Raw genomic sequence first — 21915 nt, forward strand, 5'->3', positions numbered from 1 at the left:
ATATCGCTTTCACAAGAATGGGACGGTCGTGAGGTCACAGTGACCTTGACCTTTGGCCACCAAAATCTAATCAGTTCATCCTTGAGTCCAAGTGGACATTTGTGCCAAATTAGAAGAAATTCCCTCCAGGCGTTCCTGAGATATCACGTTCAGAAAAATGGACAACCCGAAATCATAATGCCTCCGGCCACGGCTGTAAAAAGATCGGGATGTTTGATGAGACGATCACTGTGATGGTTCTTAGCTGTTTCCGTATGTGGGACCGGACTAATGTGGACTGTTTAAACTCTGGCTACAATATTCAGTCTGTTATTTCAGTAGCAAAGGATCACCATCGATATATATCACTGCGCGGAATCCATGTGGGAAACCTAAAAAGACCAGTCAAAGACCTATTTTTAGATGCCTGGCCAGAGAACTCAAGAATATATGAGACACAAAACGAGCCCTAAACTCGAGTCCCAGCAGAGCGAGAGGAGATGAGAGGCTGAGCCGAGGCGGTGCAGATGAATTGGCCACGGTAATGTGATGTTAGTGGGTCTATGACGAGCCGCAAGCCTTCAATTTCCACAGAGCGAAAGAGAGAAATGCAAAGAAAGAATCCAGAAGGAGTTGCGAGGGAGGAAAAGGATGTTTCCAGTCAGCTGAAATGATAAACTTGGCTGACTGAGATGAGCCACTGAGTACAGATATACAGTAGCTATAGACAGACATGTTGTATATACAGACATAAGCAGCATGCATGTCAACTTCAAAGTGTGTAGTGTATGCAAGATAAAGTATGTACCATATGCAATTTAAGGAGGTGTGCATTTTAGCATTTTCAGCTCGCCATTATCATATGTTTAAAACTAGAATTATTATATTTGTGTATTCATATTTGTGTGAAATTGTCATAATTAGCATATTAATTCTTGAGTTACGGCCAAAAAACGAGTATTGTGAGGTCACAGCAATCTTGACCTTTGACCAACAAAATCAAATCAGTTCATCCTTGCATCAAAGCGAATGTTTGTGCCAAATTTGAAGAAATTCCCTCCAGCCTGAGATATCACGTTCATGAGAATGGACTGGACGTACGTGGAGGCATAACAACCAGAGATTGTGTTGACATGCTGGAAGAACACAGCTAGAGAATTCTGACATGTTAGATTCAAACTCGGCTGAATCTCATCTCCGATCTCTCCCATCTTCATCCTTCACTTTTCTTTACTGTGCACATCCTAACAATCATACTACGACTACAACTCCTTCAGTAGCCAGTCCCTTTGCTTTAAATGAAGAGATGGACCAAAGCTTTCTTGAGAACAGCTGGAATGAATTTCAGCAAAACAAGTAACTGTAACTGGATAGATGTGTTTCAGGACTGAGGGCACTTGTGCATTTGTTTAACATAAAGCTAAGGACTCACTAAAACTTACTGAGTGAAACTTCCACTCTTTAACTCTAATAGAAAACTAAGAATACTGACTTCCAGAAGACAGCAAATCTTCCTAACAGAGGGAAATGAATAACAATCTTAAAGGGGGAATGCTGCCTATTTTCTATAGTAAAATACATCTCATTTTTATCAACAAGTAAAAATGTTGAATGAGAACTTTCATCCTGAGCTGATCAGGTAGGATGACTAATGCTAAATTGGCATCTTTGTTTACTTCAAAACTGTGAGATTTTTACTCAAGAGAATAGTTCAACATTTTGGGGAATGAGCTTATTTGCTTTCTTGCCGAGAGTTAGTCGTGATGATTAATACCACTCTCATATACGCTACATATGAAGCTAGAGCAGTGGGCTACCCAGGGCCGCTGCTAGCCATTTGGGTACCCTAGGCGTAATTGCTTTGTGGCCCCCACTTACCTGGATTCAACCAAAGCCTGCTGGAACATGACTGGCCAACACTACTTGGACTACAAACTGAAACCGCTTTTGAAGCCTGCAGATTCTACATGTGAATGCAGAATCTCTTTATAGATTATCAGTGCAGAGACATGACAGTTGGCATCAATAATCTCATTTAGCTCTTGGCAAGAAAGCAAATATTTTCCACATCATCAAAGACATGTCAGACTTCGGTCATCAATTTACACCGTAAAGTGGCCTGGATCTGGTTCATTCTGAAATGATGTACAAGGTGCCAGTCTGGCTGTTTCCTTCTGCCATCTTGTCACATGCCTCTCTGCGTGTTATCTAATAAAACATTGATGGGGAACAGCACGTAAAAAGGGCAGCATCCATCCACACAGGATAAACATCTTTCACTCTCCTATTACTCTCTCCCCAGATGTTAAAAAGCTTTCACAGGAGTTTTGTTATTGTCTAACCCATCTCCATTACTTGAGCCAAAGGGCCATAAAAGGATATGAGAAATATATAAAGAATGTGGCCAGATAACACAGCTCCACACCAGCACGTCTTTGTTCCCTCCTCCCCTCTTTGTTTCTTCATCCTTTTTACCTCCAGTCACATTATCTCACCAACCCTTCTCTCTCTTTCTTTTGTCTGTTCCTCTATCTCTCGTCCAACCGCACATACCTAACTGGGAACATGGCCTTTAGAACCGCGGTATTTCCTCTTGACCCATTCAACCATTCAACGCCTGCATAGTCAGCAGGAGACGGTGAGTGCGAAGGAAATCAGTCATTAAATTTCAATCCTGAGCTCTAAAGGATGTCCCTGTTACTTTGACTTTCCCATGGCTTATAATGCAAAACAAATATAGTTATATTATATTATGATACTGCTTATATCATTACACAAACATTAAAATAGAAGATGTGTTTATTCATATTTTGGGTTAATACATTGTTATTTTCTTATCTGTAATGTTGAAAGTTCCCATCAACAATCCACCAATAGACCAGTTTCCTGGCGACGTCATCAGTGACATGTGCACGCATTCATACAATACCCAGAATGAGGGAGGTTCTGTATATTTTACTTGTGCAGCTGCCAAACAGCAGGAATTCCATACAGTAGCCTATATGCTCATGTTATTTTTGTATGCTGACGTATTTTCTAAAAATACGTTATTTGTTTCATTTCTCACTACCGTTAGAGCTAATTTTATGTATATTCCAGCCATGTCGCACAGCAATTCTTGAAATGGTAAGAAAATGTAATGTACTGATTCGTGTAGGCCTAGATAGACACTAATTTCCCATTTTTTTCTGTGACAGCCAGCACAAAATCAATTCTTATGTAATCCACGTGTTTGTGAACCAGGATGTATAAAGAGCGGCGAACGCCACATAGGGAGGAGGTCGGGATGGATGGGTGGGTCAAAAAAACACCAGACTTTTGCTCCAGGAGACCGGTGTCCCGTGTGAAACCAGAAGTCAACGTTGATTTATTTGTCATGTAACTTCCGTACTTAAGTTACGCCACTCCTGGTGTTATTTAACCCAAACCACAATCTTTTATTAAAGCTACCTAAGTAGTTTTTTTGCCTAAGCCTAACCAAGTCGATCTATTCCTAAACCTGACTAAGTAGTTTTATTTTGAAAAGAATGGAGCGGAAATTGACACATGCATCATGCGTTGCTGGACATTTGTTAGAAAACGCATTAAAAATACGTTGTTGAAAGTCGTGCTGAGCGTCACGTAAAAAAAGGGAAATTCGTGTCTATGTACACGAATCAAATAAATGAATTTTCGTGACTATTTCACAAACTGCCGTGAGACTGTGTTGTATACTCTCAATGTCTAATAGTCAGTAATAATATACAGTATAGTATAATATTCAACGTGCCCTGAAATTGCCAGCATTGTATTTAGCATTCAAACATGATTTAATCCCGTCGAGCATCATAATGTGTCAGTGAACTAATGACCTTTATCATACAGTAAGATGCAGCACATCCATGCTTGTTCGAATCACGGTGTATCAGTACCAACAAAAACAGCTGCCTTGGTATTCAGATGTGTATCTCCATTTAATATTACAACGCCCTTAGTTTATATTTGACTGAAATACTTTGGTGCTTGAAAAATATGACTTGCTGGGAAGTGTTTTCCAGAGTTTATTTGTTATTTGGACCTGAACTCTGAACAGCCTCACACCAACCTAAAATTCGTAGTTAGGCTCAGATTAAAAAAATATATTATTTAAAACACCATTATTGTCCAAATAGCTCCACCGAGGTTTGTTTACATGTATTAACCATTCTTTTCTCTTGTCTTCCAGCTCTCCTCACTCGGCCACATTCTCTCCTCCATCCCCTCCTGTCTGAAACGGGGCTGTGCCTGTGTGTCTTAGCAACACGCCTTACATGGACTCCAGACAGAAACTGACCGACCAAACACTCTCATCAGTCACTCTGCACAGTCTACATTCATTTACAGCTGCATCACCATTCCTGCTGAACAAACTCAACCTACTGGGGTTGCATAAGGACTGTTGGACCGGGGAAATATTGGGAAAGATGCCGAGTGATGAAGTGAGAACACACACTTGTCCTCAGCTTTATGTCTCTCATCTACTTTCACTGTGGAGCTCTATACCACTGGTGGGCTGAATCTAAACCTGCCTGAATTTGAAAGAACTAAATTAAGATTAAAATAAGAGTAAAAGCAGCTTTTGCTCTGCTCTCTACAGATATATTCAAGCATGTGGCATCATGGGTTGTGGCCAATTAAGCCTTCTCAAAGCCCCGCACCTTTATTGTTATACTGTCAAGCTTTCCATTCTCGTGCAGCACACAAACAATTACAGTGAAAACGGGGGCAGACCACTAAAAATTCTTAATAATCCTTTAAACAGTGGGTTCATTATTTAACACCGAGGTAGACAAAAGCAGGCTTTTCATTTTTAGCCAGCAACAGTCAATTTTGTTGGCTGAAACTGTCGCTAGCATATTTTATCAGCTGTAGCTAGCTAGTAAATTAAGCTAACGGAAACTGCGAGTTGGCCGAAACTCTGTTTCCAGCTGACTGATTTTAAAAGTCAGCCTTAGATTTATGCCTTATTCTTCCTATTTGGAAACAATTTGTTTCACTTGTAATGAAACAACATGAGGGCTTTGAGAGTGAGGCCTCACCAATGCGTTTGGCTAACATAATGCTATCTCACATATCCAGTTTGACTGGGATTGTTGGAATGTCATTTTACCCAAATCCAAAAAATGTAAGTTAAATTTTGGTTGGCCTTTGTTTTACATTTTTAAACTCAACGTAGAAATAAACAAAGTAAGAAAATCATTAAAAAAATTTTTAAATGTTACGGGAAATGCCAATTTTGTTTTTGTCAGTTTCACTTAGGACTAAAAGAGATAGCCTAGTTCATCCGAAAATAATAGTTCTAAGCTCTCTATGGTCCTAGAAAAAGTTTTCTATCATGTGGCGTTAAAGGAACAGTGTGTAACATTTTGGGGGATCTATTAGCAGAAATGGAATATAATATTCCTAATGTTTTCATTAGTGTATAATCACCTGAAACTAAGAATCATTGTGTTTTCGTTAGCTTACAATGAGCCCTTCATATCTACATAGGGAGCGGGTCCTTTTCACGGAGTTTGCCATGTTGCTCCGCCATGTTTCTACATTAGCCCAGAACGGACAAACCAAACACTGGCTCTGGCGAGAGCCTTTCGCATTTTTACGTTAGCCAAGGGCCACCGTAGTTCTCCGACACACTTGTGAAACTGTGGTAACGTGAGCTGCAGAGTGCAAAACCGTGGTACCGCCAGCCGCCGTCTGACTTCCGTTGTTTCTAAAGTATGCACTCGGCGGCTGACGTTACCACAGTTTTGGAAAGGGAGGAGTGAGCGGAGGGAAACTCAGTTGGTTGCACTCTGCAACCACACCACTAGATGCTGCCAAATCCTATTCACTGTACCTTTAAGGAGAGCGGAGCACCTCAAAATGAAAGCATATCAGTGCAAACAGACTTAAACGGAGCTAATGTATTGCTAAACAAAGCGTTTCCTGTGGAGGAATTTATTGTGCGCATGCATGCATTTTTCGGATAATCTAAAAATGCTTAGTTTAGCGAAAATTGTTGTTTGAATTTGCATGAGCCCACGAATGGATACCAGACACTTGGATAATGCTGTACTTATAACCTTTTTGCTGTCTTTCGTTTAGCCTCTGTCAAAGTCTGTTTGCAATGATATGCTTTTATTTTTCGGGTGCTCCTTTTATCCGCTCTCCTTAACGGCATTTGACAGAATATTTTTTCTGGGACCAGAGAGCCTAGTGGCTGGTACTATAATTTATATTGTTGGGTGAACTATTTCTTTAAACCACTATGCCAAGCATGTGAATGGTCGACATCCCTTGTTGAAAATACAAATTCATGAGTTCAGTTTGAAGGCACCATCAGTCCTGAGTCATACTGACAGTTTTTATAGTAAGCGATTCAAGTTAATCTTGGTTTCAGTATTGGACGAATTCCAGGAGAAAACAATTGTGGTTCTTTAGTGGAGTCTGTGTGTGGCTGTCTTGCAGCTCATCCCCACTCCTAATTCACTTTCTCTCTTTGTCACACACACAAACAAAATGTTTGTCTAAGTCAACTCCGCTGAGTGGGCCATAAAAGCTTGCATTGTTGTCAAGTCATGAGACTGAAAGGCCTTTAAGACAAAGAAAGTGGAAGGGGGTATCAGTGCGCCCAAGACCACATCTCCACAGCTCTAGTACAAAAAAAGATACTTTACTATAGTCAGAAAGCTAAAGGCACTCATTATCCCAACCCTCTGTGGTCCAATCACACTGCCAAGCCCAGGCCTATATATAGCCAGTCAAAGCATTAAAACCACTCAGGACTCCCATCAACTACAGAAAACATGCACTCAAATTTAAATGAGGAAAAAATCTAATATATCCACAGCTATCAGGTATCAAGCCATCAGTTGAGCAACAATATGACTGATCCCGCATCAGAGATTTACAGGAAATCATGCTCACCATCTACCTGATTCTCACGCTCCATAAAAACAAAAACAAAGGTTTAGTTCTGGGATTTTCTGACTAGTCATTCGCTTCCAGTATAAAATAGGTCTTCTCAGTCAATCAGCTCTGACTCACACGGCTGACTGTCAGCGCCAACTACAAGCCATCAATTGTCTCAATAAACAAAGAGAAACAAAAGTTCGATTAGACAGCTGCAACAAAAGGCAGCGTCAACTCTGGGAAAACCCCCAACATGTGAATTAAATCAGTGCACTCTAAGAAAAGATTTGCAATTTCTGTCAGCATTTGTTTTTCTGTTATCAACATGTTTGACTCCTCAGTACAAGATACAGACGCTTGTGAAATAAATACTTCCAGTGGCAGGGTGTATGACGTGTTAACACATGTTGTGTTGTTTAGTGTTACAAGTAGTCCATGGTCTCTATTAAGATAGGTATGTTGAAAATGACGATTGAAGCAGCCGATAAGACTGTTGTCAGTCCATTAAATAGGCATTATGTGGGTCAATAGGGTCCTACTACACCTACTAGTAGGTTTTATCATCTATTCACATGGTAAATCACCGAAAGGTATAAAAAAAACATGACAGTATTTTTTTTTGTCTAAATCTAAAGAAGTTGTAGTTTTGTTGCCTAAACCTAAAGAGGCTTTCAGTTTTACATGTTAGAACGTGTTACTTTTAAGCTTAACTTTCACTTTTACAACTTAGTAGACCCCTAATGACCCACATCTAGGGCGCTTAAAGTGACTGATTACGCCTTGTTAATGGCCAGTCGAATCGGGTGCACAAAGAGCCAAATGACACCCACATCCTGTGACACATAGATTTAAAGATATTGTTCATGATGGGTTGATGTGTGAGTAATACTATGTTGTCAGGTGTGATGTCAAAACATGATTTTGCAATCTCCAGGAGTTTTTTTATGGCTAATATGGAATACATTTTGAGTGAGTTATTGTCGGTTAGTACTACAGAATTGAATATCACAATATTGTTTCATCAGAATCATTTACCAGTAATAAATGCAATTAAAAATGCAATGACATTATTACAAAAAGAAACTTACTTCCTGCCCTTGAAGCATCCATACATCCCAGCCATGTTGCTAAACTGGAAAAAATTGTTCCCAAAACAAAATATCTATCTCCCTCTTTGCAAAAATAAATGGTGTTTGTCCAAGAAAATGCTCAAATCCAACACCGTGTGCTATTGTCCCACATCAGACTCCCTTTTTCTTCCCAATGACTTCTCTCTCTTTGCAACAGAGAAGATGCCGCTCCACAAGAGAAGATCGCTCTCTCTTCCAAGTCAAACCATCTCCTGAGGTTCCTCCCTCTTTTGAGCTCCACTACAGTTAAATTTGGTACAGCGCTCCCTTCTCCAAACTTTGGCAGTGGAGGCACAACAGCAAGCCAATCCTAGCCACTCCAATACTCACATACAACGGCAGCCAAAGTGGGATTATGACAGGATCAAAATATCACACAGGAATTATGGGAAGAAAGTTTAAAAAACAGGAATCTCCTTTTCAAATGAATCAGGAATGTCTTCAAAAACAGGAAAAAGGCTTTTCCTAGAGAATCGCGTCTCACAGAAGTATAGTACAAATCCTTGTAGTGGTACAATACGGCAGTGAGCTAGAGGGAAAACAATTGACTAAATGAGTGACTGAGTGGCTGCTGCATGCCTCACTCCTGTCCTCCGGGTCACCACGGCTGGAAATGCAGCAGAGGGAGGGCTGGAGGATGGAAGAGGATAAAGAGGGTGGAGTAAGGGAGGAGGCAAGTGTGAACAAGAGACTGCCCCACATGACCTTATCCTCTTTCTTTGTCTCTCTACTGTTTAGTTATACAGTAGAAGCTACAACATTATTTTGTCTGTAAACTGACCAATGGCAAGATTTTATTTATCTGATGAATAATGGGTTTTAAACATATGCATCAATAAAGAGCTCCAGGGATGACATATTTTTGTAGGCCAACCAGGAAGTTAGCATCGCCCTGGGTTCCCTCCACAAAAAGCCAATGGGATTTTTTTCTGCATTATTGCAGAAAATAAGCTCTGTGGCAAACAAACGTTTATGATACTTACACGTAAAATAATTTCCACAAATGAACACCACTTTTATGATTTTTGGAGTGTGAATGCAGTCGGCAGAAGTAAAAAGCTAACGTTAGTCTATAAACAAACTACACCACGGTCGCATGAGTGTGAGTATACACAAAAAGGCTGTAAGGGCGAACAAGTTGGCGTGATGACGTCTTGTAGTCTCATTTAGCCACTTGTCAGCAACCGCCTTTTTTTAAGACACATAAAAGCCTCAAAATTCCCAAGCAGGATACTTACGGACATATTTATCATTGAACAAAACGTTAAAATCTCTTCAGCTTGTGTTAACCGCAAACCTTATTTTAGGCATCTAACTAAAAAACAATTAAAAAAAACCCCACTGTTTTTGAGAAGAGGGAACCGGAAGCAAAGAACAAATATTGCCAAAAAGTGAAAGTCAATTGTTGCAATGGAACGCCATTGCAACATCAGCGCCCAGCAGCAGAGCTACGCTTCCCCCATTTTGGACTTAAAGCGACTACTGGACCCCAGTAAAATGTCCGGCTAAAAAGAGCTGTACAAAACTTAAAAAATATAAGAACCTTGCCCCAACACCTCATGACAGGGGAGCAAAAACTGAGGGACGCAGCGGCAGACAAGAGGGCCCGCAGGAAAGGACGCAGCAATGCAGGCAGACCAGAAACCACACACAGATGCGACGTCTGTGATCGAGACTGCCACTCTCGCATAGGACTTTTACAGTCACAAGCGACGCTGTACCAGACAGCCAGACCCATAGGATGCGCCAACCATGGTCAAATCCTGACCGACGGAGGCCTATTATTATGTATGTTGTGTAGTATTGTATGTAGCCTATCAACTGAGTAAAATTAAGTGCTGTATACTTTGAGGACCATGAGAACTTAATGACAGAACGGTTTCTGACAATATAAGACGAGTTAAGGTCATATAAGATAACAAAAAAGCCATTTTCTCAGGCATACAGGGACATATTGGATTAAATATGTAGTAGAAATACTAGGGCTCCATTCAGTATAGACTTTCCTGGTACACTGTGTTGTCCTACTTTCATATAATGGATTTGCATTTTCAAAATAAATCAATATACAGCACTTAGTGATGACAGCATTGATTTTCTCAGTTGACAGATGCTGACGGGACCTCTATAATGGAGGTGGTAGTTTGACTTCAAACGCAACCGCAAAGTACTGTGTGTGCCACCGACATAAAGCAAATATGGACGCTGAATAAAAGTATAACTGCCATGTCTTATTGTATATTATTTAGCCATAAAAATGTACAGCTTGTTTGAGTTAACTTCACACTGAGTTGGCCAACTCCTACATGTCACTGTCCATCAAATGCCTGCACAAAAACAGCTTCATGTTAATCATTCTATCCGTCTCAGTAGGGGGCCTAGCGGTCGTGCAACAGCCTTTCGCAGTTAATCACTATAAGTAGGGAGCTTATCTACCCACAGCCACTACTGCTCCGAGTGCTTATGCTTGTGTGGTGACATAAGGGTTGATACTTAAGATTCCCGGCTGCTAAAATCTCTCAGAAACACACATAATCAAGAGAAGGAGTAGCTAGTTTACTTAAATGATCACTGTAGGATCATTACAGATAAAAACATTCCAACTTTTTAGATTATCATCCATCCATGACAGGGCACGTCTTTATATGTTTCAATAGTTTTAGGATTAGTGAGATTTCAAGTGAAGGTTTAAAAGGTATACTTATTGTAAAAAATGCTTTGTCACCCAATAACGCCTCTGAACTGAATCTCATTGCTAGGGCTGTCAAAGTTAACGCCATAAAAATGCGTAAATGCAAATTTGTTTTAAAGCCAATAATTTCTTTAACGCATTAATGCAACTTGCGATTTTTAGGTTGTATTGAACTCTAGAGTGAAGGTACTGGCATTATATGAAACTAGAAAACCTAAAGAATCCACCGTGAAAGAGGCTAAATAACGCTCCAAACTTACGCTCAATTTTGGTGAGGAAAAACTGGCATGGCCATTTTGAAAGGGGTCCCTTGACCTCTGACCTCAAGATATGTGAATGTAAATGGGTTCTATGGGTACCTACGAGTCTCCCCTTTACAGACATGCCCACTTTATGATAATCACATGCAGTTTGGGGCAAGTCATAGTCAAGTCAGCACACTGACACACTGACAGCTATTGTTGCCTGTTGGGCTGCAGTTTGTTATGATTTGAGCATATTTTTTATGCTAAATGCAGTACCTGTGAGGGTTTCTGGACAATATTTGTCATTGTTTTGTGTTGTTAATTGATTTCCAATAATAAATATATACATACATTTGCATAAAGGAGCATATTTTCCCACTCACATGTTGATAAGAGTATTAAATACTTGACAAATCTCTCTTTAAGGTACATTTTGAACTAATAAAAAATGTGTGATTAATTTGTGATAAATCGCGATTAATTATGGAAAATTATGTGATTAATCGTGATTAAATATTTGAATCGATTGACAGCCCGAATGCTTTGTCACCCAAAAGCACTACTGAACTAAATCTTATTGCACAATAACATTAGGTATCATCTTACTGCTGAGGCGACTGCATGGAAATTGGCCTGAAAAAGTGACAAACACATCCAAATTACATTAATCATCAGACCATTCACAGAGGAGTGGTGATAGTGGGATGGATTTCTCAATCCCAACATGCCCAGACTGACTGTTGTCTGTGTGATTCATTCCAAACATGTGGAAATAGATCTAAGCTCTCCAAGTCAGTGTCTGTGTGCTTGTGTGTGTGTCAGTGTAAACAAAGACAGTCAGTCTGTATCAGTTCCAGAGCTCTGCAGCTCCATTTCAACGGCATAATACACAAACACACGGTCTCTAAGATCTGTTTTGGCATGCTGGGACTGAGAAATTCCTTTGTATATACACACACACTCACACACATAAACATGCACTGCTCACTATAGAAGTGTCTAACACATGACATTGCCAATAAACCATCAGGAAGGACCCACTCTGGGTGAAGTAGTGTTGACAGAGGATTTCCACCATTTTAACGTATGTGTTAATCACTGTTTCCACCAATACATTCAGCCTCAGCTTTGCTTGAGATTAATTCCAGGAATCAGGAACCTGGGATTTCCTATCCTGATTCTCCCCGTATTTACTGCAGCAGGGATGTCAAGACACTCAGGAAACATATTTATATCAGTCACATAAATCTACACAGAGTACATGTTCTCTTTTCTCATTTCAGATAGAAACATGTTTTTTTGATGCTGCAAAGGGAATGACGTATTTATTATTTTTAAAGACGTAATAGAGTTGAAAGTGAAACTGAACATGAAAATATTCTGAAAACAAAAAACTTCAACATCAAAGAAATGTAGAACACGTCCAGGCTGGTTCCTCTCACACAAAACTCAGGAAAAAACAATAAGACAGAGAGTGGTGAGAGTGAACCAAAACAATGAGCTGAAAGATGCTAAAAAGTTGCACACAACTGAGGGGAACTGAAGTCAGGTAATAGTTATCTGTAGGTCTGTCACCCCGAGCAACGTATCATCATCATATGATATCTTACAATTCCTCATTTTTGTGTGTTCTTCTACAATTGTCTAGTAACGTGTCAATTTTCGCACGTTACATGCATAAAGTCTTTTCAAATTAAACTTCCGTCTTCGAAGCAAGCAACTTGGTTAGGTTTAGGCAACAAAACAACTTAGGTTTAGGAAAAGATCGTGGTTTGGTTTAAAATAACTACGGAAGTGGCTTTACTTAAGTATGGAAGTTACGTGAAAAATAAATCAACGTTGACTTCTGGTTTTACACGGGACACGAACACCGGTCTCCTGGGCGAAGGTGAGGTATTTTTGGACCCACCCATCCACCCTGACCTCCTCCACACACGGTGTTTGTCATACTTCCTGGTTCATAATTATGTGAATTAGATACTTGATAATTGCAGCTTTAATTATACAAGGGGTATGAGTCCAGGTATCAGTCACAGCACACCCAATCCAGGAATGTTACTTTTCTTTTAAAGTGGGAAAATGAACTCAGCTCCAAGTCTTTTACGAAGGAATCCAAATAGACCCCTGTGGAGGGAGATTTATGACCTTTAGTATATGAAACACCTGGTTTCTCACCCGTTTTTACCTCACAAAAATCAACAAGAGGAGTTTTTTTTAAAACACAGCTATCCAGTGTCTCGGTGTATGTGTGCTGTGTGAATTTCTCAATGCTGACATGTCCGAACGGATCCAAGAGTATGGCGCAATTCTTCATGAAATACGTAAATATGCACGAGTATGAGTTATATATGTGTATATGCATGTATCAATCATACAGCTTTGTGTTTATAGAGCCAAGAGGAATGTCGGTCAGTTTCCCTTCGATGAAAAAAAAGTGGATGTTTGGTATTTCCTGAAACGGCCCTGTGTCTGGACCCACCAAGAGAGAGAGAGAGAGAGAGACACAGAGAGAGAGAGAGAGAGAGAGAGAGAGAGAGAGCGAGCACACATAACAGCTGTAACTCACACTCTGCCTTTAATTTACTCCTCTACTTCATGTTTTTTTGTTTTTTTTACATTTATCATTTGATATTGTTATTAATTGTTTTTTACTTGTTTGTTTGTTTTATTGACACAACAAACATTAATTACTTCTGTATTGATTTCTACCATTTTCATGCATGTTCTTTTTAAATATCCATATATTGTAATTTGCTTAATGAATTGTATAAATTTATATATATATGTTTTTGTTTTTATTTTGTTCTTCTTTTTTTTTCCTTATTGAATTGACGCTTTGGCAATATTGTTCACCTTACAGTCATGCCAATAAAGCATATTGAATTGAAATTGAGAGAGAGAGAGACACCGAGAGACCAAGACAGTGTGAGAGAGAGAGAGAGAGAGAGAGAGAGAGAGACCAACTGGAAGATAAACTGAATGCCTGTCCTATCAATAATAATAATAATTTCCCATATATTTTAGATATTTTAGATTAGTCTAATGTAAACTAGACAGTTTCACACAAACAAAGACTGACTTAAAGCAGGCAGTTACCTCCGGGTCTGAAAAGTGAAGCCAAAGCAGAAGTGCCTTAAACTCAGTGATTGAAGTGGAAAAAAAACAAGTGCCAGTACTCCCCTAACTCACATGTTCGTGTGTGTATCAGCCGGTATCAGCAATCTCTTGCGACTTATTCCTATTTATTCATTATTTCTTTAAGCATGTAAAACTGTCAGTCATAATCAGTTGGTATTTTATTGTTATATTATTATACTTGTGCTATGCATCTTCTATAATAGGCCTGTAATATTCACACCGCAACATTATAGGGTTAGGGTGGTGTGTTTGTTTATAGTATTAATACTTAAAGTGCTTTGCTGTGTTATTTGCTGTATCTCTCTATAATATATTACAAGATGTCTATTAGTCTGGAATCAACAGCAGCCAGTCAGACAGGCAGGTGTGCATGCAGAGCAGAGGTGTGTGATCTATTCATTCAGGTTTTAGGAGAAGTGTCCCAGTTAGGATGCTCCTACATGTTTTACAGAGAAACATTCTGAATTTATACACTGAATAAAAGATACTAGGACATATTGGGTTTGGGGGTCCTCCCCCAAGAAAATTTGAAAGTTTTTGACTTAAAACTATGCATTTTACATCATTTATCACAGCCTTTGTCTGAATATTTAATTCTTCTGGAAATTGTTGTCCTGTAAAATCATATTCTATAAATCAGAAGAGCAGATTAAGAAAACTTTTAAATAATGTTTCATTAATTATTATTGAAATAATTTAAATTATTATTTAAAAAAAAGTTATGTCGAAGAGTTCACTAATTATTTTTCAAACAGACATGAACCTTGTATTGATAAATTACAGCACCCTCGTTCTCACCCCCTCTCCACCGTGCTATATATATATATATATATATATTTATATATATATTATCTGTGATATAAATTATCGGATTCTGATGAGATGATAAAACATGCATCCCACGAACACCTTCGACTTCCCGCCTCTCTCTCCCTGCTGTTCTCCTGGAGTTCTAATTCCTCCGATTCCCTCCCAGTCCCTCCACCCAATCACATTTCACAAATCCATCCACTATATTTATTAGAAACAGCCTAGTGTCACTGCTGTTTGTGATCGTAAGTTTTAAATTACGTACTTACTAAACAGAGACAGACAGAGAGAGAGAGAGAGAGAAAGAGGAGCAGACACACACAAGCAGACAGACACAGAGACAGAGAGCTCTATAATAAACAGCAGAGGATCAGAATCGCTTGTTGACCAGTGCAGAGAAATGCACTTCTGATGTGAACAGCCAGGCTTCAGCTCGCACTGCGATTAATAGCGCTATGGTTGTGTTATATATAAAGACACCAGAAACAAGCTTAGATAAGACCCTAATAAAAGCACCACAGCTACAAATGTTTGTGAAATTAAGCTTGGTATTTCGGAAAAAGAGAAGTGTGTTTTTGGTGGATTTCTTTGCTCACCAATACTAAAACAGCCTCCACCAACTGAATTCCCCCCAGTTAGATTTCTGGACTTGTGGTCGACCAAGAGGCCCTGCTTTTCTTCCCTCTCCTCATTCTACTTTATTCTTTCCATCCCCTTCCTCATCTCCATCACTTCTTTTCTTTTCCCTCTGCTGGCTCCAGTTCCTCTCTCTCTCACCCCTGCAGTGCAACGCCTTCTCCCTCTCCTCTGTTTTGTGGTTTCTCTCTGTCTCCTATTCTCTCCATTACAACGTGCACATGCTGATCCAAATCTCTCTATGTACATAGGAGCAAGAGGAGAAGGAGGAGGAGGAGGAGAAGGAGGAGGAGAAGGGGGGGAGTCGCTCTGTAGCTCTCTGAATTCCACCTCACATCTGGAAACCATCTTCTTCCTCTCTCTCTTGGCCAATCTCTCGCCCCCTTTCTCTGTCGCTCTATGTTGTAATGTAAATAGGCCTGTAATCATACTCCTGCACTAAGCCTGCCACGCTGGGTGGTGTGTGTGTGTCTGTGTGTGTGTGTGTGTGTGAGAGAGAAATCTTATACATAACACACTCCTCCAACAAGCTGAGATTTCTTCTTCTTTTTCTCCATCTCAGGTCCCAGCGGAGGTTTATGGGGTGATAAAAACAAAGCAGCCAGTCTTCAACTCTACTTGCTCACACACACCTATTCTGTGTGTGTGCGTGGTGTGTGTGTGTGTGTGTGAGTGTTGAAGCAACAGGAGGCCCACGAGCGATTGATTCAAAGGGTATAACTGAATGACGATGGCCTAATAACCTGAAACTGCAGCTTTTATAGAGCATGAATGATGCATCTCATTGTTCCAACTGTGGTGGATGGTCATTGAACTGGTCGTAAGGTTTGGGTATCGTTGAATGTTCATGGTTATACTTCAGAAAACTGAACAGATGTGTTTTCTTGTTTACCTGCAGATGCTAATTTGTTTTATGACTTTATGACTTTTTATGACAGGATTTTTGTTCTCTTTTCTGCATTGAACAGTATCGGTGGTGTTGCGTATGTACTGTAGAGGGACACGATGATTGAAAGGATGATAGGCATGATAGACAAACAGATTGTTCTCGCTCCTCCTCCACCATGATCGAACCAATGAAGTCCATTCTGATGTGGAAAATACCAGTTTTAAGTTTAAATCATCAGCTGGGGCTGCAAGAGATAGAAATACATATTTTGGCGGCAATTCTTCCTCACACACACGGGAAGGTGCAACTCCAAAACTGAGTATTGAGGGATCCACATAAATCTGGACTCGCTATCAAAAATGAAACTTTCTCATAATCTCTGTCCCCGACACACACTAAAGGGATGGTCACATTACACTTTGTTTGATATATGCCCTCCGTCTTACTTTCACTTCAATAGAAACCTGCACAATGAACAAATTCAAGCCAACTCCGGTGGACAGGTCACAGTTCAACTTACTGTTCTAGCATTTTTCACCACCATGTTCACATTACAGCACCAGGCTACGCACTGAAGTGTTGATCTTACAGACTGTTTACACAGTATTTTGTGATCTCTCTGATCAATAGTAAAGAGGACCTATTATGCTTTTGTGCTTTTTAACTTTCCTTTAGTGTTCCAGAGTTTCTTTGTGCATGTAAAAGGTCTGCAAAGTTACAAAGCCCAAAGTCCACACCAAAGGGAGTTCCTCTCCCCCACACAAACACTGCTCCTGAACTGCCTGAAAAGTCTTGCTTGAAGTCCCGCCTTTTGTTCTGCAATGTGGTGATGTCAACAATTAAGACATTTGCATAATACCTACCTAGCGGCTAGTTCGGCATACCCTCAAACAAAGCTAGTTAGAGCAGAGCTGGAGCGGAGTCTGAAGAGTTTGGTTCGGTTGACCAATCAGAGCAGACTGGGCTTTTTGGAGCGTTTCAGACAGAGGGTGAAAAGAGGTGCTGCAGCACAGCCGGTATGACAAAAATAAAGAATTTTTTGTGCATTAAAGCATGTAAACATGTTCTAATAGAAACTTAAAATACAAGTATGCATCTGAAAATAAGCATTCTAGGTCCTCTCTAATTTATTCTACACATCAGAAGTGTAACATCACACCCTTTTTCGGGACAAGTGCAGGGCAATTTCGTCAAACCGAGGACTACTAACTTTTAGACTGTTTACTTTTCTTGAATGGCATGTGCAAACACATAGACTTAACATGTCATCCCCAAAACTTAAAAGGCACTCCGGTGATTTAGTATTGTACTTCCATAAAGTTGGAGGATTCACAAGGGACTGATTAAAACAAAAAGATCAAAAACCTGTGCAGCAGAGGCAGAGAAATCCAGAATTTTAGCCCCTAATATCGAGCTTGAAAAACGCTAGATCCTACATCTCCCATACAACCAACAAAATAATTTTGTTGGACGCCCCCTGCCTGGTAAACGGTGACGCAAAACTACTTTTGTTCACATGTTGGGCATTATTAGCCTGAACAAGCATACTAACAACTAACTAATAATACAAGACTCATAGTCTCAAATCAACTTTCACTCAGGCTGCACAGCATGCAGGAAACAAACATGTAGCAGAGACCATAAAATTACACACTGAACCGGACATAGCAACAGCTTCATGTCTAATTATGTATCAGTGAGTTATGCTGATATGATTTCCTGTCAGAGAGGAACAGTAAAAATGACATCCCTGTCAAACCTCTGAGGGTTTGTTCAGTGACCCAGTGACAGGTGACCTGATGAGCCCTCTAATAATGCAAACTCCATTTACAGCAAATGACTAGTTTAACGTCAGCATGTCTCAGGGCTGTGTGTTTGCTTTATTGTCACAAAGAAACACTGCAATCAGACGTGTACATTGAGCTACAGTGTGTATCCTGGGAAGCAGTATGATCTGGGATCAGATCAGCGGATCAATAGAGCCTTTCATCCTCTCACACTGACAGACAGCATGACTCTATTCTGAGTCCGCCCTGTGTTCAGGATTACAGTGTTTTCCCACACAGTGAAATAGAACTGTTTAATCTGGACCGTCCTTGACCTGCCTGCCTCTATATCAAACACTGAGCTCATACACACACGCTGTCACACTGAGGGAGTGTGTGTGTGTGTGTATGTGTATGTGAGAGATCTCACAGTATTACAGTATGGTGAAGAAATAGGGACAATTTGCACGAGAGTTGGTACACATTTGGACTTTTAAGTATAGCTCTTATTATGAAATGCATATGCAAACAGCTGCTCTTTAATATGACATTTAATGTGGATAATAACCAGGGTCCTATTGATGACAGATCAGCCCATTTAAAGACAGTTCACCCGAAACATACTTGTGGAATAGATTTCAACCTGAAATGCATATTCATACAGGATAAATCATAATAAGTAGTAACCTCTAAACTGTTGGGATAATGTAATGAAAAAGTCATGCGAGTAGACTTTTTGCTGCCAGAGCTTTTATCTGATCACCAAAACACAAACACACAAACTTACAGTTCAAGCAACATTTTTTTTGGTTAATAAATATACAGCATTGCAAAAATCAGTTAGAATATCATAGAGATGTATTAAATAAAACCTTTAAAAACTCACTATTGGACTTTAAGAACTCTTTAAAAAATAATCCCAGCCAAGGACAGCCCACCTACATCGCCCCAGTGTTGCCAGTAAACCGTGATCCAAACACAAAACACTCATTTCCTCCCAAAAACAACTTCAGCACACACAGAAGCAAAGCGTTAACAGGACACCAGTATCGACCGCATGTATCGATCACCAGTCAAACGTCATAACTCATAAGTCATAATAGTAACTAACTCATCTGTGCGCACAACAAAGCAACAAAGTTAGTGTTTCCCAGTTTAAAGCTGATGGATGTACTCACTGTGTGTGCTCTATCTCAAACGGTCTCAGAGTGAACTCATCCCTCAGAGACTGAAGCCAAGAAGACATCAGTGCTGTTGGTGGACTAATGATTGGATTATTTTGTCTCAGTGAGTTCTGCCCTGCGTCCTCTGCTCCGCGGTGCTGCGTTCACAGGTGGCTCGGAATATCCTAAATCCTATCTCTACTTAAAGTAGCAGTGGGTAGAATTGGAGCAAATATCATTTTAAAAAGTTATTTTTTTATAAAACGGTCATTATATCCTGACAGTAGTGCATGAGACAGGTAATCTAAAAAAAAAAAAAATCATGTGCCTCTGTGTCCTCCGGTGCTCCTAATGGCATCTGCAAGATTTCACAGACCGGAGGAAAACAACCAATTAGAGCTGAGCTGGAGCCTTGCCGTCTCTGAGCAGCTGTCAATCACTCGTGAACTCCGATCTAACTCAAACTAAGCAGCGCTGATCAAATATGAATCAATAAATCTGTTACTCTAATGCCTATTTCTCTCCTACAATGTTTTGGAGTAAACGTTCTCATTTTACAGCTAAACAGTACACTACAAGATGTTTCTGAAAACATTGTAGGAGAGAATTAGGCATTAGAGTAACAGCATATTGATTCATATTTGATCAGCGCTGCCTAGTTTGACCGTTTGATCGGAGTTCGTAAGTGATTGACAGCTGCCTCTGTTGAATGAACAGCCAATAAGAACGCTCTCTCTCTCAAATGACCTGTGATTGGCCAAAGTCTCCCGTCACAGGCTAGATTTTTTTGCAGCCTGAAAACAGAGCCATGAGGAGGTGCAGAAGTCTAGTTTTCTCTCAGAACACTTGAATTACAATATGCTGAAAGGTTATTATGGAAGTTTTGCCCAATGATGCCAAAAACTTTCTGCCTACTGCAGGTTTAAGCAAGGTCCACGTCAGCATACAATTGTGTAAAGTAGCTATAAATAAATGATAATGAGCTTGTTTTTAAAATAACTTTTTTTTGGGGACAAGATCATTTAATATAGCATTTGTAACTTTATCGAAATATATTGTATCCTATGTTTCATCTTCATCTGATATTCCAAATATTCTTACACCAAGGCTATTTCTGAGCGTGAGGTGCTGATTCAGTTGTGTCACTGAACTAATGAAATTTGAACTTACTTCTGAAGCCTTTAAATTGAGGGAAATTCACTAAAATTAAGATTTAAAAAAATATTATCAGTATTGCAACTTCTTTTTTTTTTTTTTATAATATTTGAACCTTAAAAAGTAGCTTCTTAGGGTTTGCCAGACCACTAAAGGCTCCCTGACATGGTGTCTGGAATGGATAAACCTATATTGATCACTAAGGAATAGTCTATCATTTTATTCCCTTACCGGTTTGGGTCGTGTTAATTAGTTTACATTTTTTACAAGGAACACCTGAATGCACCTTAAGCACAAAGCCGAGCCCCGGCCAACTGACTTCTGTTGAGATAAGAAATGTCCACTGCAAGAAATGTCCTTAAAGTGGCAGTATATTTTTGGCATCATTGGGCAAAAATTCCATAATAACCTTTCAGCATATTGTAATTCAAGTGTTCTGAGAGATAACTAGACTTCTGCACCTCCTCATGGCTCTGTTTTCAGGTTTTATAAGGCTCACCTAGTTAGACCGTTTGGTCGGAGTTCGCGAGTGATTGACAGCCGGCTCTCATAGACCGCAGATGGACAGCAGACCTCAGATCAGCTCTGACTGCTTGTTTTTCCTCCGGTCTGTGAAATCTTGCAGATGCCGTTAGGAGCACCGGAGAACACAGAGGCACATGATGTTTTTTCCAGGTTACCTGTTTCAAGTACTACTGTCAGGATATAGCGACCGTTTTATAAAAAATAACTTTTTTAATCATATTAGCTCCAATCTCGCCTACTTCAGCTTTAATGACAAACTATTTAATCATGTATCAACTCTGAACATCTCTTTGCATTTGACTGTACAGTTTAATAACTAAACCACTAAAAAAGCAGCTCTGTCTATCACAGTCGATTTGACATCTTAGACTATACTCTGTGCCAGCTTTACAGGAGGATCATGCAGCTGTGAACCTCTGGCATTGTGTCAATCCAACTAAACATGGTACTCCAGCTCCTACAGTATGTAAACTGACTTAGGTTAAGTATAATGTGATGGAGAATGATAGCTTTGTGTTTACATGAGCTGCAAAACTATAACACACTACTGGTTCTCCTTTTGTAAAGAAAAGGAGACAAACAGAAACCCAGTTTATAACCAGTACACAAAGACTGGAGTATGTTTTTGTAATAAGAGTTTCACAGAGGAAACAGTTGGATCCTTTTAGGATTAATGCTGCCATCTAGTGCTGTTGCTGGGTTAAAGTGAGCACTCACTGTACAGCGTATGTCAAAATTAAGCTTGATTTAAAACTTGGTGGATAGCCTGTGTTTGAAAGGTGGGTAACACTTTATGATAACCACGGTTAATAAATGGTAAATTGATAGTTAATTAAACTTAGTTAATCGTTATTTTACTGTTAACAAACAATGAAATG

At 39.7% G+C, this 21915-nt stretch overlaps 1 protein-coding gene across 8 annotated transcripts in view; it reads right to left on the reverse strand.

Moving 5' to 3' along the window:
• zgc:66433 (uncharacterized protein LOC321250 homolog) overlaps positions 1-19520 on the reverse strand; it is a 56727-nt gene extending 37207 nt beyond the window's left edge. For 6 of the 8 annotated variants that reach the window (XM_037780188.1, XM_037780184.1, XM_037780182.1 and 3 more), the window contains exon 1: positions 19373-19520. In XM_037780188.1, the coding sequence (XP_037636116.1) occupies positions 19373-19440 (68 nt within the window). In that variant the 5' untranslated portion in view covers positions 19441-19520. Of the gene's footprint in view, positions 1-7976; positions 8631-19372 lie in introns of those variants that run through there. The other 2 variants (XM_037780185.1, XM_037780186.1) reach the window with 2 other exon arrangements.
• Between the last annotated feature and the right edge of the window lie 2395 nt (positions 19521-21915).

This window comes from Sebastes umbrosus, chromosome 9 (assembly GCF_015220745.1).
Source record: "Sebastes umbrosus isolate fSebUmb1 chromosome 9, fSebUmb1.pri, whole genome shotgun sequence".
Classification (NCBI taxonomy): Eukaryota; Metazoa; Chordata; class Actinopteri; order Perciformes; family Sebastidae; genus Sebastes; species Sebastes umbrosus.